Consider the following 13,575-nt stretch of genomic DNA (forward strand, 5'->3'; position numbering starts at 1 on the left):
TGAAGTGTGTGTGTGTGTGTGTGTGTGTGTGTGTGTGTGTGTGTGTGTGTGTGTGTGTGTGTGTGTGTGTGTGTGGCCAGGTAGATACTCGATCGAAGGCTTCCCTAATTACCGAGAATGCAGGTGATTATCGTTGTGATTTCCTCTCTTTAATGAAAGCGTAACAAGTGTGCAGGAGGAGGAGGAGGAGGAGGAGGAGGAGGAGGAGAAGGAGGAGGAGGAGGAGGAGGAGGAGAAGGAGGAGGAGAAGGAAGGGGAAGGGAGACGGTAAGCATGCATGTGGCTAAATGTTCGTGCGTGTTAGAGAGAGAGAGAGAGAGAGAGAGAGAGAGAGAGAGAGAGAGAGAGAGAGAGAGAGAGAGAGAGAGTAGTTAATGTGCAATATGCTTTAAACGAGACAATTATGTGTGATGAGAAAAATGATGACGACACGCAGAGAGAGAGAGAGAGAGAGAGAGAGAGAGAGATGGGAGAAGGGTAATTAATAAGACATGTATTAGTAGTACAAACAAAACACAGAATTTCATAAGTGTTAGATACAGGAGACAATCTAAGTATCAGAAAATAAAAGAAAATAAAAATAAAATGAAAAGAAAAATAAAATGTATATCAACTATTTTTAGAAGCTACAATTGAGCATTTTCATATTTCTCTCTCTCTCTCTCTCTCTCTCTCTCTCTCTCTCTCTCTCTCTCTCTCTCTCTCTCTCTCTCTCTCTCTCTCTCTCTCTCTCTCTCTCTCTCTCTCATTTAACACTCTTTACACCTAATAAAAAAATAAACTAAGAAACCTAAATTAAATCCCTCAAAAAAAATAAATAAATAAATAAAATCGAAAACAACTTAAGTAATCGAGAGTAACACCATAACAATAACACCACCAGTAACTACATAACACAAGAGCAGGTAAAGGTACACAGGAGGGGAGGTACTGGTGCAGGAGAGAACAGGTGTGAACAGGCAGCGATAGAAAGCGATAGCCAAGTCTTACCTTTTGCTCGCTCTGTGTATATACGATGGACAGTAAGAGGTGATAGAGCAGACGTGGTGGTGGTGGTGGTGGTGGTGGTGGGAGGGGGACAGGTAGAAAACGGTGGGTGGCGGGGGGAGTAGGGATGAATACCTGGCCTTGTGTTGTGTTGGCCTTTGTTGCTCATTCAATAGACACGACAGGGCTGGAGGGGTGTGTGTATGTGTGTGTGTGTGTGTGTGTGTGTGTGTGTGTGTGTGTGTGTGTGTGTGTGTGTGTGTGTGTGTGTGTGGCGTGCAAGAGTGTAAGGTGAAGAAGGAGGGATGGAGGGACGGTGCATGCAAGAGAGAGAGAGAGAGAGAGTCTGATACCGGTACCGCCTTTGTGTTTGCATGTGAGTTTCGTTGTTTCCAGTTTTCTATGGACTATTTCTAGGGCACACTATATATATATATATATATATATATATATATATATATATATATATATATATATATATATATATATATATATATATATATATATATATATATATATATATATATATATATATATATGCTTTCAACTCGCCTATCTTTACCTTCACATCCAGAACGTCCTAACAAGTTGACCTGACGTGCAAGATTTTATGCAAATCAACACGGAAAAAGAGGAAAAGGTAAATTTATACAAAAAAAAAAAAAACGCGATATTTTGGTCTAATTTTAGTTATATTTGCATGCCACTATTTTTCAACGTGTTTTCAGAGTAATTTTGTAACCGAGCGTTGGGATTTTGTTTTAACTTCTCTTATTTTTAGTGATAACACCCCTGTTCAGCCACGGCGGGGTGATTACCATAACAGCGGCGCTCTGTCGGCTAAACACGGCATGACGGGCTTGTGCGGAACCTCTCGGGGACTTATATACTATTATTCTTATTCTGTCCTCACTGCCGACACCTGCACTCACTACTTCATTCTTGTGCATGAAGCTGCGGCGCCTTATGATCCCGTTGTTGTGCACTAACCTTCTTGGGTGTGTGGGTCTCATACTCTTACTCGTAGGCTGAGATTATATAATTTTACCAAGTGTCACCGGTGCTGTCTTAAAATCAATGAACTTTGTCTATTAGAATCCTCGGTCTGAAGGTCTCTAATTTCGTATGATGAAATGGACCGATTTGATATGTTCCAAGAAGCCACCCGTATTTGAAGGGTTAAAATCACTCACTCGGTCAGCCAGTCAACATCATTAATTTACCTGTGATCCAGTCCAGGTGTATCATTAATTACCTCACACCCGAATGTCCTTAACTTACCTGTAATCTTGCCCCAGTGTATTCATTCATGACAATTGTATTCTTTAACATATACAAGTGGAGGTCAAAGAAAGGGTTATGGCTGATTGCTGTGTTGCTGGGCAGGTGAAATGTTTGTGTTGTCATCAGGCACAGGTGAAGTCCGTGTATTCATCCACTATTTCAGAAATATGTTCAGAGATTCACTCGTCAGTGTATCCACCATGTATATATCAGTTAAAATCCGTTAAGTGCTTCCTTCATCACTTCTTTATGATCTTTCCATAATTCTACTACAAGACAAAAGGTTAATGATTATAACGATGATGTCGAATTATATCCATCTCACTAATGCAAAAGTTGAACCGTATCCTCATTCTTTCAACCTTTCCACCGGTGACCTCCGGAACTGTGTCTCCTTCTTGCGGCGTGAACAGCCTCAAAAAAGTATCAAGACACTTTTGAAAGTAAATTTATCAGCTATTTTCATACTGTTATTCTGTTGTAGTTATCTTTTTGGGAGAAGCATTATAAGTTGTTTTACGCAATTTTGTGCTCCTGGCTGGTCTCCTTAGAACGTTAATAAAAACTAGCAGATAAAAACATAAATAGAGGTATTAACGTGTCTCTACGTATACATGGACATATTAAGTTTTGCTTTGTTTCCGGGTTAGTTCAGAGGCTTAAGGCGATGCAAAATCCACAGTACAAAGTCTTAAGAACGCATCCCGATGATCCCTTAATTGTTTCTTCTGCAGGTGAAACTTGTGTCAAGGTGCACGTGTAGCAGTATAGATTTGTTGTGATTCCTTACCTGTTCCTAAGAGTCTATAAATGGACTAACTTGAGATTTGGAAGAGCTAGGTAAGGTGGAAAAACAATGATGCATGATGGGATGCTTTCACGTGTCTGTTTTTTGCTCCTGTGACAGTATAGATTTGTTACGGTTCCACTCCACCGCTTAGGGAAGAGATAAAGCCTTGAGATTGGGAAGAACTAGGTAAAGGAGAGAAAAACAGTGATGCAGGATGGAACGCCTTCACGTTTTTTTTTTTCTTATGATTTCTTACTTTTTCCTTGGCTCACTCCATCACAAAAGGAAGAGATAAAAGCCTAGAGTCTATAACTGCACTAAATTGCGATTGAGAAGAACGCGGTAAGGAGAAAAAACAAACACGTGTTTGTGGTCGGCGTGAGTGGTGCGGGTGAGTGAACCGTGACTCACAGGTATATGTGTACCCAGGAAGCTCTCAGGTGTGCACTTATAGGGGCTTCTTGGCACCACGGCGGCACGGTATACTCGCCCGCCACTTTGCTGCTGGGAAGGGTTTGAATCCAAGCAAAAAGAGAAAAAAGAAAAAGGAAAGAAAGAAAGAAAAGAAAAAGCGTCTCTCTCTCTCTCTCTCTCTCTCTCTCTCTCTCTCTCTCTCTCTCTCTCTCTCTCTCTCTCTCTCTCTCTCTCTCTCTCTCTCTCTCTCTCCGACTAATCATTTATGTGGCTTTCAAAAAACAATTCTCACGAGAGTGCAATATGTTTATAAGAATACTGCCCTTAGTCTTTAATATTAAACCAGGTACAATGGTTTTCCATGACAGCCATGCTTGAAAAACCCAAAATTCTACTGTAAGCTGATAAATGAACACCTAAATAGACTAGAACTGTAACAGACGGGTACACACACACACACACACACACACACACACACACACACACACACACACACACACACACACACACACACACACACACACACACACACACACACACACACACACACAAACGAGGCAGGCAGAAAAATGAAGTCTGTCAGTCTCTTCGGTATTCAATAATTCTGAGATGCAGGTGAAAATGTGGCAAGCTTGAGTTCCATACAGACGCGGGGCCTTATCTCTGGGACGCCTCTCGGGCCGGGGCGGGAAGGCACGGTCGGGTTATATCGGGTAATATCGGGTGGTATCAGCGCAGCGAGATAGCATCCAGAAGGTTAATATCGGCAGTTATCGGCAATGCCAGTCAGCCTTTCGTGTGTGACGCCTGGCGGAGCAGCGCGGAAATTAGGTTATTACGGCCAGGTGCAGTAAGTGAACTGTGGCTGGATGGAACCGTAGAGTGCGGCGGACGAGGTGATGACGAGACAGGAAGGTGGCGGTGGTGATGGTGGTGGTGGTGGTGGGGACTGTGTAGTGTTGTGTAGTGATGAATTGTTGATTTCTTGTGGCGGGGGATTGTGTGGGAGTGGTTGATGGTGGCGGTGGGGCCTGTGGTTGTGTGTGGTGAGGAATCTGCTTGCGGAGTCATTGGATTCCCTGGTGGTGGCTACCTGATAGCTTCTGGAGCTGCGTCTGGGGGTCCGTATCTAGGGACTGGGAAGGACTGTATCTGATGTCTGGTGGAGACTGTATCTGATGTCTGGTGGGGACTGTCTGGTGGCTGGAGGGGACTGGCTAATGGGAGATTGCAAGTAATGGCTGCTTGAGGACTGGAAGGGGATATGTCTGAGACTTAGGTGGACTCTATATAATAGCTGGCAGAGTCTATATGATGGCTGTAGGGGCTGTCTGGAGGCTGGTTGGGGCTGCATCTGCTGTCTGATGATCGCTGGAGGGTTGCTGGTAGTTTCACAGTCTTCCTTGGGCGTCCTGTGCCTCCGTGGTGTGGTCCCTGCAGGTGGGAAGGGCGAGGCAGCACCGCCACCTGCATCAGTGTCCCGCAAAGTTCCCTCGAGGCTAAAAATAACCCACAGCATCGCGGGCGCCAAGGTTTGCGGGAGAGGGACGCTGCTCACTGGACGCTCCACATCTCTTCGTGTATTGATCCACACCGCGCCGCCTCGCCGCCATTTGCACTTTCCGCGGGTTTTTCAGGAAATGCGCCAAGAACGACTGGGATCGGAGATAGGATGTAGGTATGGGCGACACCCTGGGGCGGCAGAGATGGGACCTGAAAAGGGAATGGGCGTCTGTAGGGAAAGACAGCTGGAACGGCGGCAGTGGCGGCAGCGGCGGCGGCGGCGGCGGTTGTGTGTCTGGCCGCCCACGTTATAGGGAAGGTGTTGTTGTGTCTCTGGGTTCGGAATGGCATGCATGGAGGGCGAGGCGGCCCAGGCGTGCTGCCCTCAGTAGGCTGTCTCGACGAGGCGAGGCTGAGGAGAGGAAGGTCTGACTCAAAGTTAATTGCGCATGTTCCTGATGACGTCACGATGATTATGAATGGGTCCGGCAGGGTATTGCCAGACAGGGCGGCGAGCCTTCCCTCCCTCATCACTGAGTGCACGCTACTTATCTTGGCGAGTCTCTGTCTGACGCAACATTTATGATAATGCGAGATTGATGTAGCGTTCGGGGACACCGGGTGGCGGCGTGTACTTAGGAGGGGCGAAACAGAGGTATGCCACTGGTGCTGGCAACACTGGTCGTGACGTGCAAGATGACAGTTGCTGGATCAGCTGACGGACGGCGGTGCCGCCTAGCTCAGCGGGGGATAGCCAGTGCACCAGCCTCTTCCCTCACGGCGGCGTCCCTGCCGTGTCCCAGCAGCGGCCACCTACGGGACAGCACGGCCGTGTCGCGGTGCACGCGGTGACGGCGGCGACCAGGGGCTGCCAGCTGAGCATCTCACCGCCAGATGCTAAGATGAGCCGCGCTCCAGGCTAGGCCGCCCACCATGGCCGCCCGGCGCTCCCTCGCCGCCCTCACTCACAAAGGTAGCCACCCTTACCGCCGCGTGTGTCCCTCGACAGCTGGTGTGGGAATGTCCGGGACTCTAAGAAACCACACGCTCTTGACTGGACCTTTGAGTTAAGGCCGCAGGATAGCTGGACGCAGATGACTGGCCAGCGGCGGGAGAGATATCCTGGGGTGGCATTAGTGGTGATGGTATTAGTAGTAGTAGTGGTGCTGGTGGTGATGGACTGATTGTTTTAAGCATAGAAAGAGTGGGTGGCAGCGCGGCCACGTACTCACCACCGCCGATGACAAGATGCTACGTGCGGCCACTCGCAGGTAGCCAGGCCAGCGAGTCGTGCAGGCTGTGGGAGTGATGCATCCCTGTGGAGTGCAGCCCTCACATCGGGCTGTGTGAGTGCACCATGCTGTGCGGCACCACACTTAGGCACACACACAATGACAGGAGCAGGTTTAGGTGTTGCAGAGCGCTGTGTGTAGGGAGTGAGCCTTGAGGGGGATGTGGATGGCGTGTGTCAAGCGTCGAGGTCTCTGTGTGGAGTGTTGGTGAGGGTTTCTTTGTTTTGGTAGCGTTACTCTCTTTTACGCCGTGGGTAGCGCGCTGGCCCCGGGTGTGGGTAGGGGTGCTGGGGGTCGGCGTGACGGGAGGGAGGGAGGCAGGGGCCGATATAGAGTGTTTAGAATGTTTCCGTGATGTGTGTTGCACGTATATTGAATGATGTGCAATAGATGAATTGAAATATCACTGAAATTCCTGAAAGAGTTACACACAACAGATTGGAATATTGTTGCTAGATGAAATACTTTTGTTTCATACGGAGACTTTGTTGTTTTTGTTTTAAGCTGTCTCAGCATCGCCAGTCTTTGTTATTTGTAGGCATATACAGAGAGAGAGAGAGGGAGAGAGAGAGAATCACGCAGATGCAAATGAAAACAATGATACAAAAGTAATATTTTCTTCAAAGACTAGTGAATTGAATAACTGAATTTTTTGGCGTTCCTCATACTTAGCCAATACAAATATTACTTAAATGAAACTTAACACATTAATATAATGAAGAAAATAACATTAACATACAAAATCTAGTTCATACTTAAGACTTTTCTTTCTCTCTTTCGTTTTTACTTAGCTAATTCAACGTGACGCTTTTGGCTCTTTTCACAGGAGACCCGCGTTGGAATGACCTGTTTTACCCCAGGTATTGACAGTCGCTGGCAGATATTACTCGTGAATTACTTCTTAAGCGAGGAAGTTTTTTTTTTTTTTTTTTTTTTTCACGCGAAGGGTTAAAGCATTGCATACTGGGGGTTCCGTAGATAGGGTGTTGGGACTGCCTAGTGTTAACTTTTACCCATGCGGGAAGTTTACAACAATCTCTCTCTCTCTCTCTCTCTCTCTCTCTCTCTCTCTCTCTCTCTCTCTCTCTCTCTCTCTCTCTCTCTCTCTCTCTCTCTCTCTCTCTCTCTCTCTCTCTCTCTCTCTCTCTCTCTCTCTCTCTCTCTCTCTCTCTCTCTCTCTCTCTCTCTCTCTCTCTCTCTCTCTCTCTCTCTCTCTGTGTGTGTGTGTGTGTAAGGATATGTATTGCTACACTAATGCCTGTACTTTACTTTCAATTTAAATTATTTTGTATAAAATAATGAATTCACTATAGCACAGTATACCTTATAAAGTATTAAGTGTTAAGTTACGACAGTTAAAGTTAGAGTAGGGTCTGATTCGATTAGATCAGACTACGTTAGGTAAAGGTTTGCGTTTTTGTCTCCACGTAGTTTGAAATGAAGAGACACGAACCTGGGAGACGGCGTGTAAAGGTCATCTTCTGAGAGATCTGTGTGAGTGACGACAAAACGAAAAGTATTGTGGGTTAAAGATATTTATTTTCTTATATATATATATATATATATATATATATATATATATATATATATATATATATATATATATATATATATATATATATATATATATATGTATATATATTTTTTTTGTCTATTCATTGTCAGTTGTTTTGTTGATTAGTTTGTAAGTGAGTGTCAGTGTGTGTGTGTGTGTGTGTGTGTGTGTGTGTGTGTGTGTGTGTGTGTGTGTGTGTGTGTGTGTGTGTGTGTGTGTGTGTGTGTGTGTGTTCACTCGCCTGAAATTAGAAGAAAAAAAGATAAAAAAAAAGATAAAGATAAGGAAAGATAATCGTTTCGAGATGGATCGATATTTCATTTGGTCGCCATCTGGGAGCTTGAATACCTTGGTCACCCTCTGAACGACACACACACACACACACACACACACACACACACACACACACACACACACACACACACACACACACGGATCGTTACCTGAAGAGCGTGACACCTGCCTGGCACCTTCCTGACCTTCACTTTCAAGGCCAAAGCACATGTACCTCAGTAACGTACTGTTGTAGGTACAGCCAAGGGCAAGGTGAAGCAGAGTTTACTTAGAATGTGCATGTGTCTGACCACATGACTGCTACACAAAGAAGGATAGGCATTATATAACATTCCGTGCTTAGTCAATCTGTAGCAATTGTGTGTGTTTGTGTGTGTGTGTGTGTGTGTGTGTGTGTGTGTGTGTGTGTTGGGGAACTAAGAAAACAAACACCTCAGTAAATATTCTAGTGTTGTTATTATGTTGATGATTGATATTCATGATTAGTGACTCGTTTAATTTTTATTTATTTTTATTTATTTATTTATTTTATTTTTATTTTTTTCAAGTTCGATCAACGAATGCATCTTTTGTAGCAGGCTTGTTTTGGCAGCATTATGATTGCCTGCCATTTTGTTGTATTTGATTTGAATGCCGTGTATCATCATCATCATCATCATCATCAGCTAACAAAAGACAAAAAGCAGTAGAATAACTAACTACTACTACTACTACTACTACTACTACTACTACTACTACTGCCACCACTATAACTACTACTACTACTACTACTACTACTACTACTACTACTACTACTATTATTAATGCTACTACTACTACTACTACTACTGCTGCTGCTGCTGCTGCTGCTGCTGCTTCTGGTTCATGCTACAGTAACCATGGCAACACAAAATGATGATGAGGATAAGAATAATGATAATAGTAATAATAATAATAATAATAATAATAATAATAATAATAATAATAATAATAAAATACAATTCTAAGACATGTAAAACTACTGTAAAAAAGAAAAAAGGACAAAGCTAAGAGGAATTTTAATTACCAAGAAAACAATGCATTATAATTCCCTCCTGCATAGCCTCTTAGCCTGCTTTATGTCTCCTATTAGTACTCCTTTGATGCAAGAATCCCAAGAGGGTGCAGGAGTGACCCTGGGTAAACAGTTTTTTGAGTTTTGAAGCAGCACATTGGTGTATTAATAGACAGAAATTGATAGATAAGTTGGCACCACGTTTAGTTTCCTCAAATGTTGCTGGATTGTTTTGATGGACAGGTAGACAAGTGTGTGGATGGATAGATGGGTAGGTAGGTGGGTAGATGGATGGGTGGATGGTTTAAGTTGTCTCTCTGTCTTCCATCATCTGTTTATCATATCTGTCTATTGATCAGTATGTATTTCAGTTTATCTATCTGTTTATTTGTCTGTTCCCTTATGTGTCTGTTTATTTGGTAAGGTATTTTGTCTGTCTGTATCTGTGTTCTCTTTGTTTCTCAGTCTATCTATCCAAAATATAACTATCTATTTGTCTATCTGCTGATCTACTTCATTTACCATCTGTCCACCTTTCTTTCCATCGATATGTCAATTTATCTGTCTGTCTGTTTACCTGTGTACTAATTCATAGTTTCACTTCTTACTTCTCATAACCTTGCACACATTCAAATTATTTGATAACACTGTACATACATACATACATACATACATACAAAAAAAAAAACAGCAAAGAACCTGAAAACACTAAAGCTATATTTTGTGCCATACTTTATCTATTCATTTACTAATTTTTCAAGAAGCACATATGTGTATATATTGCAATGTACTTTACATTTCAAGGAGCATATGCTGTATAGGTATTTTTTTAATTAAACAGGCATCAGATATCAATACCTAATAACCTGGTGTTGTTTTGAGGGGCAGGTGAAGACAACAGGTGAGGGGGAGGTGATGGCAGTAGGAGGGAGGGTGGAATCATGGAGGGTATTGTGTGTGCATTTTTGTTCCTGAAACTCAGAATGATGTGGGAAATTTAGCTGTTTATTCTTGTTATTTTTGTGATTGTTATCACTGTCATTGTTGTTATTACTATTAAGTGCTATTATTGCTACTGCCATTATTATATTGTTATCATTATCACTATTATTACCACTAGGAGTGTGGATTATCCTCCTCCTCCTCCTCCTCCTCCTCCTCCTCCTCCTCCTCCTCCTCCTCCTCCTCCTCCTTAACTTCCCCTGTCTTCTCCATCATCATCACCATCATTATCATTTCTTGTGAATATCTTCTTTTATTTAAGCCTTTCCATATCACTTTATAACTTACCAATCATCTTTTTAACTCAATCTACATAGAAAATTTAGTTAAATTTTACACATAAAACCAAAATTCCTACAAAACGAGCATAACTTAACCTCTCTCTCTCTCTCTCTCTCTCTCTCTCTCTCTCTCTCTCTCTCTCTCTCTCTCTCTCTCTCTCTCTCTCTCTCTCTCTCTCTCTCTCTCTCTCTCTCTCTCTCTCTCTCTCTCTCTCTCTCTCTCTCTCTCTCTCTCTCTCTCTCTCTCTCTCTCTCTCTCTCCCTCCTTGCAGACATGCCACGGATAATGGGTATCGATCATGGATAGTGAACAACCGCATCAGGAGCTGGTGAAATGTGTGGTTGTGGGCGACACAGCTGTGGGCAAAACTCGCCTCATATGTGCCCGCGCCTGCAACAAGAAGTTTTCCCTTTCCCAACTGCTCAACACACACGTGCCAACCGTCTTCGCGATCGACCAGTACAGGATATACAAGGAGGTGGGTGTGTCAGGGGATGGATAAGGTTGCATACAGGCCTCACAGGGTTGGACAGAACATGTAAGTTATGTTTTTCAATCATTCTACAAGGAGATGGGTGTGTTAAGGAATAGCTAAGGTTAGATTGGGGTCTGACAGGGTTCTTCTTGAGCTGAAGGGCCTTCTTGATGGTTGTTCAATTCATCCTGACAAGGACTCACAGGGTAGGCAGGTGGCTATTTAGAAGTGTTATAGTCTGACAGAAGTGAACAGAAGCAGGATATACAAGGAGGTGCATGTGCTAGGAGACAGACACAGTTAGGCAGGATTCTGACAAGATTGAATAGAGGAACATGTAGTTTTGTTAAGCATGCTAAGTACAGGATATACAAGTGCAGGGGGGGTGTTACAGGATGGATAAGGTTAAACAAGGGTCTGATAGGGCTGGATGTATATTAGTTTTCTCATTGATGCTACAAACCAGTACAGGATATGTTGTAAGACAGCTGTGTTGTGTGGGTGCTAGGTGATGGTGTCCAATGGTGGTGGTGGTGGTAGTGGTAAGGATTTCTGTTGATGGTTAAAACTTGGAAAGAGTAGACATGTAGCTTTCTCATGCACTAAACTGATATGTACTGGAGAGGCAGGAAGGGGAGACCAGTGCATTGTGCTTGTGTGTGTTGGTGGTGAGGATGGGAAAGATCACCAATGTAGCTTTCTCACAGATGCTGCCAGTCAGTACAAAATATAAATGGAAATCAGCATAGGGTGTTGCTGGTGTATCTGGTGGTGGTGGAGGTTGTTGGTGGTTCAGATAGGGTTATAGCAGCCTAATAGTGAGGGAGTTGACTCAATCATCTCACAGTCAAGAAGATCTAGGTTCATATTCCATGCTGTGTCAAGAGAGTTTGGTCTGGTCTTTCATGCCATAGTCACCTTGCCAAGATGTTCCAAGCCAGTACAGCGTGTTATGTGGCTCAAACCAGCCTCTGTCTTCTGGGGGAGGCCTGTATCTTGGGGTGGATGTTTCATGCCTGCTGCTGGTGATGATAATGAGATGGGGTGCTGGACAGGAGTATATTGCTTTCATAGATGCATGATTTATCAATTTAAGTGATTAAAGTGTCTCTTGTCCAGCCATCAACTTACTTTTACCAGAATGGTTGATATAAACTTTGATTAATTCATATTCATGAGAGTATTCATGAGAGGCCAGAAACAGGGCAAATAGGGTACTAGGATGAATTTTTAGGAGTGTTAAAAGTAGAAGGCTGGAAGTAATATTAAAGTTATACTTGGCGCTGGTCAGATCTCATCTAGAATACGCTGTGCAGTTCTGATCCCCATATTACAGGAAAGATATAGGTCTATTAGAATCAGTACAGAGGAGAATGACTAAAAGGATACAGGGGATGAGGAATATTCCTTACGAGGCGAGATTGAAGCTGTTAAATATACATTCCTTAGAGAGACGTAGGTTAAGAGGGGACTTGATAGAAGTCTTTAAGTGGTATAAGGGTTATAACAAAGGGGATGTAAGCAAAATTCTTAGGATCAGCAACCAGGATAGAACAAGAAATAACAGGTTCAAGCTTGAAAAATTTAGGTTTAGGAAGGAGATAGGAAGAAATTGGTTCTCAAATAGAGTGGTAGATGAGTGGAACGGACTCAGTAATCATGTTGTTAGTGCTAGGACATTAGGGAGCTTTAAGAGAAGATTAGATGGGTTTATGGATGGGGATAATAGATGGAAATATTTCATACAGGGACTGCCACTTGTAAGCCTGGTCGCTTCTTGCAGCTTCCCTTATTTCTTATGTTCTTATGAGTAATGGAATTAGTCACTCGCAATATAAATTAATTGAATACTAAATGTTTACTATCATACATCCTTATTCAGGTTGTTGGAATGACTCATATTAATTAGATGGCCTCTCATTTACTCATAAGAACTAATCATTCAAAGTATAAATTCACAATTATATGAGTAATATATTCATGTGTCATGCATTCTTCTGTAAGTTACTTGAATAACTAATATTTATTAATTTTGATGGACTTGTACTTATTCATAAGAGTAATGGAATGAGTCACTTGCAGCATATATGAACAGCAAAGTCTCCTGATGGGCCTCTATTTATTGATAAGGGTAATGAAGTGAGTCACTTATAACATAGATGAAGAGCATAGTGAATAATACCCCTGGCCATGTGTCCCTGCAGGTGTTGGAGCGGTCGTGTGTGGTAGTTGACGGTGTGAATGTCTCCCTCCGCCTCTGGGACACTTTTGGGGACCATGATAAAGACCGACGCTTTGCCTATGGCAGGTGAGTCTCCCACAGGCTGTACTGACAGCTGTCTTGGTGTATCTCCAAGCAGGTCATGAGTTAGATCTAAATTCTACAGTGGTTGTGTTGTGTTCCAGAGGTGAGTGTTAGCATCCTGTATCTGACTTCTTATAATGGCATTTTTTTTTCTCTCTATTTTCTATATTCTATCCAAGGGGCATGATGATGAACTGGAGTATTGCTCACTCAACCCATTTTCTTACTCTCTTTATAGAATCTCATCATGCTAGTCACCATTATATATGTATATCATCTGGATGTTGATTTAATAAGTTAACTGATGTTTGAAGTGCAACCACTTGTCACAGCCTGTGCCAAGCCACACCATCAGCACT

The 13,575-nt window shown here is 43.1% G+C and overlaps 1 protein-coding gene across 4 annotated transcripts in view; it reads left to right on the forward strand.

The window, feature by feature from the left end:
- The window catches only part of LOC135110279 (rho-related BTB domain-containing protein 1-like), a 107,566-nt gene that overhangs the window by 73,779 nt on the left and 20,212 nt on the right, over positions 1-13,575 (forward strand). For 3 of the 4 annotated variants that reach the window (XM_064022439.1, XM_064022440.1, XM_064022437.1), the window contains exons 2-3: positions 10,708-10,914; positions 13,116-13,219. In XM_064022439.1, the coding sequence (XP_063878509.1) occupies positions 10,735-10,914; positions 13,116-13,219 (284 nt within the window). In that variant the 5' untranslated portion in view covers positions 10,708-10,734. Of the gene's footprint in view, positions 1-5,677; positions 5,952-10,707; positions 10,915-13,115; positions 13,220-13,575 lie in introns of those variants that run through there. The other variant, XM_064022438.1, reaches the window with a different exon arrangement.

This window comes from Scylla paramamosain, chromosome 20 (genome assembly GCF_035594125.1).
Source record: "Scylla paramamosain isolate STU-SP2022 chromosome 20, ASM3559412v1, whole genome shotgun sequence".
Taxonomy (NCBI): Eukaryota; Metazoa; Arthropoda; class Malacostraca; order Decapoda; family Portunidae; genus Scylla; species Scylla paramamosain.